Source organism: Octodon degus, unplaced genomic scaffold (assembly GCF_000260255.1).
Source record: "Octodon degus isolate 3935 unplaced genomic scaffold, OctDeg1.0 scaffold00011, whole genome shotgun sequence".
Lineage (NCBI taxonomy): Eukaryota > Metazoa > Chordata > Mammalia > Rodentia > Octodontidae > Octodon > Octodon degus.
Window position 1 is genome coordinate 21,567,540 of NW_004524587.1, and position 4,650 is coordinate 21,572,189.

Genomic DNA, 4,650 nt, shown 5'->3' on the forward strand with positions numbered 1-4,650 from the left:
TGTGCTTGCCAGAGAAACACTTATTCCACTGAGCCATCTCCTTGGCTCCCAAATTTTAAAGTCTACCTTAAGTTTGTAAGTACTCTCTCTCACTGAGAAAGTATGGTCTCATTCAAGATGACTGAGACCTGATACATGGAAAAACTATAATCACTAAACTTTGTTCATTAGAACCTAAAGTTATTATGTCACTAAAGTAAACGCAACTACTCTGTTCATGTGTCTGAGATTTCATGTCATAAAGCAGAGTGGTTCTTCTACCTATTGTCTGGCACGCTGGAACTTTAGAGCTCTGTAATAACAATTACTAAATTTTGAGCAGTATTCTTCCCCTTCATATTCTATATAGCATCTTCATTTCTTGATACATATTTGAGACCATCAAAAGGCTGCGCTTGAGCCAGAGTATAGGTATAGTTAACATGGTAATATCAGAATTATAATTAAAACTATAATACTAGACAGAAAAAAAACCAATCAAAAACATCCCAAGTAGTATTCTTAACCTGCTAGCACCCTGTAGTTAACTTTATTCTAAGTTGTTTGCAGAACTAATTGTCTATGAGTTGGTGAACTATGTCTAGTTATTTAAAAGGATTTTTTTTTTCTGGCTAGGGCTGCCTTAAGGGTGGGTCTAGTAAGGCAGGTGGAGTCAAACCATGGTATCCTGTGCCTGACTGCATCAGTATGAACAGGCGCTTAAACAACTGAGCTAACCCAGAAGACCCCCTAGTTATTTAGAAATTATCTTACCATGCATGGGAAAGATATATCTCAATATTCTTGTCTCTCTACTTTGGAGCCATTAAACCTACTTCTGCAATGATTTTTCATGATCTTCTTTCAAATTCCAGGCAGTTTTATTTTAAACGTCCTGAGTTGCTATCCTTCCAGCATATATTCAACTCACATCCTCGTATATTATAAACTTCCACTGTTCCCCACATCCTCTTTTCAATTATAAATTCTCGTATTTTGCATTCCCCCATTGACTAATTTACTGCTCATGGCATCCTCCCTTCTACTTGCAGAATACGCAAGAATTATTTATTGAGCCCGACCAGTATATCTAAATTTGCCAAAGCGTTTTCATCTCTCTTGTCGTCTGAGATGGTGAGGCTGTTTACTTCGGTTGATGCTTGCAAAAGCAGCAGCTCATGGAAAGCGGTGAGAAGCAAATTCCCAAGTAACTCACGCTTGGCAGTATTCCATTACCTTTGATTACAAAAGGGCAAAATTAATGGGCAATTCATGAGGCTGTGTGACAGAGGGGTGACAGGAAGTCACTACACCTCAAATGGTAGAACTCAAGAAGTTGTTTATACAAGGTGCCATTTCAGCCTTTTCTTCCATTACATGTGAAAACAGCCCGGCTTCTGTGGCAGCTGAAATGGGCTTTTCCTTCCAGACCGCTTTGTCCCATCTCTCGTGTTTAGAAAATTAATCTTTAATGAATGCTAATCAGGTTTCTAATTATAATATCTTTATATTTAATGTTTGTGTATCAGATGAAAAGCAAACATTTTGGGGCCAGTCACAAAGGACATGAATAATTTCCTCAGAAGCTTATCTAATTAATTCTATCACTCTATAATATCTTTAAAATTTGGACTGCTATCATTTCATTAATTTAGATAAAAGTAAATCTTCAGTCCTTAAATATGACACTTCTGCTGAAAAGATAAGTTGTAATTTCAATCATGTGCATTCATCTGATGTAAAGATAACATATTTTTGGGAAGCTTGGGAGATATTGGACAACAGTTTCATGTTTGCGTGCTTTATTTTGCTTTATGGATTTTCTCCCTGCTTTGGCAGGAATATTTTTGGATATTCATACATTTAATATCTTTTTTTTTTTTTTGTGGAACCAGCATATGATTAAGGAAATGGAAGGAAACAAGAGCAGACTTCCAATGTGCTTGATGCTATTTTTAAAAATCAGAAATCAGATTCTAAATAATAATGAAGTTTTCGCTGATCCCGTGCCATATCCCATCTTTGTCAATGTATGCAGTGAGACTTCTCGATAGGCTCGAATTTCATTCTCTTCTCACTTCCCCACCAGCACAGTCTCTGAACATTGCTGCCATTGAAAAAAAAATTGATTTTTGAATGCAAGTCTCTGGGCTTTTATATTTAGTCATATTCTCTCAGTCTAACTTGAAGACATATTTACCTTATTTATTTTTTACACAGGTTACATTTATGTGTTATTTAAGGCAAATGAAGGGGTCATTCTCTAGAGAATAATTTGTAGAGTAAAATCAAGCATAATCAAAATATTATAAAGTAGTTTCTGTTTGAGTAATGTGCATGATTTCCTTATAGGAGATTTGTCCCAGTAACTGGGAAATATGTCATTACTTTCACTTGATGGAATATAAGAATAACGAATTAATAAATGGATGAATAACAAAGATTTTTTCAAAATTTTCAAGGTAGAGTAGTACATTATTTCACCTCCTTGAGCTTACATCATGTGGTGTTTGGAATCTGAGAGTCTGTGCGACAAATAATGTCATACTTACATGTTTTCTGGGAGAGGGTCATATTTGTGTTTTTATCATTCTAGTTCATCATGAATGTCCTAAATTTCAGAAGAAAGAATTCAGTTGATTAAATTGTGACTGTTACAAAGATATGTGCAAGTTCTACCCATAGAAACATGTCACTACCACATTTGGGGAAAAAAAATGTCTTTCCAGATATCATTAACTTCAAGATCTTGAAATGAGATGATGTTACATTACTTGGGTCTTGGGTATAGTCTAGATCCAATAATAAGTGTTTCTTTTTTAATGGTGGGAACAATTAAAATGACAGAGAGAGTGATCAAAAGAGAGAGAGAGAGACAGAGAGACAGAGAGACAGAGAGACAGAGAGACAGAGAGACAGAGACAGAGATAGAGAAATACTTGATTTTTCTGAAGAACATGAGATTTTTTTAAAAAAGCACTGAAAGAAGGGCCATGTTAGAGAACCAGAAAGAACTCTTTCTTAAATAGTCAAAAGAGGCATGAGCCAGTGTAGATAGGCTCTGTAAGCTCCGTAGAATGCTCCTACAAGAATATTAGAAATACAAAAGACAAAAATCTGTCTCCAGGAATTGGAAATCAGCTAAGCACAAAATATGGTCTATTTCCTAATTGCACAAGGGGTTTCCAACTTTTTCTTTCAAAGGAAAGATTCTCAGCCTACCTACTTCAACTCTGTGACTGCTGCTTTGTGTTATAACTTTAATGATTGTTCTAGAGTTTACCACATACATTTAACAATATAATATGTAGTTATATAATATATATTACATATATAATATATACCACAATATATAACATACTATATAACATATATTATGATATATAATATAATTTATAAATTATATAACTTCCATATCACAAGTATATATGTAAAATTTGCTATCCCTATAGACTTCTATTACTTTTGTCACCTTTTTCAAGCTACTAATGACCAACACATAAATGCTACAAACTCCAATTTTATTGTCATAATTATTTCTTTTCAGAACTATCTCCTCTATAGAATATGAGGAGAGAAGAAGCCAGCTGTTTTCCTACTTATTTCTTGTTTCTTGGCTTTGTCTAGTGGATGCGAATAATCATCTGTTATCATTTCCTAATCCTACTACGCTTTTGTGCACATTTGTAAGCGGCAATTGCGTGTTTGCTGTTAGTAGAAAATGCATTTCTGTGTAAAGCCAAATGCTGTCCACAGTTGGACCTCAGCATCTGGGGATACTGGCCCCAGGAAACCCACCGGATTCCACAATCCACAGACGTGGGGAAGTCCTGTGTAAAATGGTGCAGTGTTCACACCTCACCTGCAAGCTTCCTCTAGTATAATTCAAATCATGTATAGATGATGTTTAATACCAAATACAATGTAAACATCATGTAAAAAGTTGTCATTCCATATTGTTATGGAATAATAATGAGCAAAAGGAACTCTGTTCATATTTGGTACATACATAATTCATTTCTGTCAAATACATTCCATTTAATATAGGTGGATCTGCAGATACAGACCCTCAAATGTGGAAGTCCATTGGTGTGTGTATGTGTGCATAAATACTATTGTACGTGTATATTTTACACAATCACTTTAAAAATAATTAAGACAGGAAAATATATACACATTTATAAAATATTCTGAACTTGCATAGTTAACATTTCTGTTTTATGTAGATTTTGGTCATTATATAGATGCTATTTATTAAAAGAAGAATAAATACGAAAATGCCTTACTGTTTCTTGTGGGATTGTGGGCAAAGTCCTAGTAATATATTTTCTAAATTTTTATTTATGTGGGAATTTCAATTTATATCAACTTCAGTATTTACAAGTAGTTTTGATAAATAAAGATTCTTTGTTGAGAGTTACTTTTTCTTTATATACTTTGCTTCCCTATTTCAGTTTCATAGCCTGGTTTCTTAGCTCAGCTTTTATAATTTTGGATGAAAAATAAGCTGCCGATATCACTGGGATTTCCTTGTGAGGAGTTTTGGTTAGTAGTTTCTTTAGTTTGATTTCTTTCTTGCTCTCAAATTGTTGTTGCCATTTACCTTTAACGTTCTTTTTTTAAAATTTATTTATTTGTGTGTGTGTGTGTGTGTGTGTGTGTGTGTGTGTG

General features: G+C 34.2%; 1 protein-coding gene across 1 annotated transcript in view; it reads left to right on the plus strand.

Moving 5' to 3' along the window:
• Cdh8 (cadherin 8) overlaps nucleotides 1-4,650 on the plus strand; it is a 415,681-nt gene that overhangs the window by 329,112 nt on the left and 81,919 nt on the right. The window contains 1 exon segment of the mRNA XM_004625918.2: nucleotides 2,899-2,974. Coding sequence (XP_004625975.1) covers nucleotides 2,899-2,974 — 76 coding nt within the window.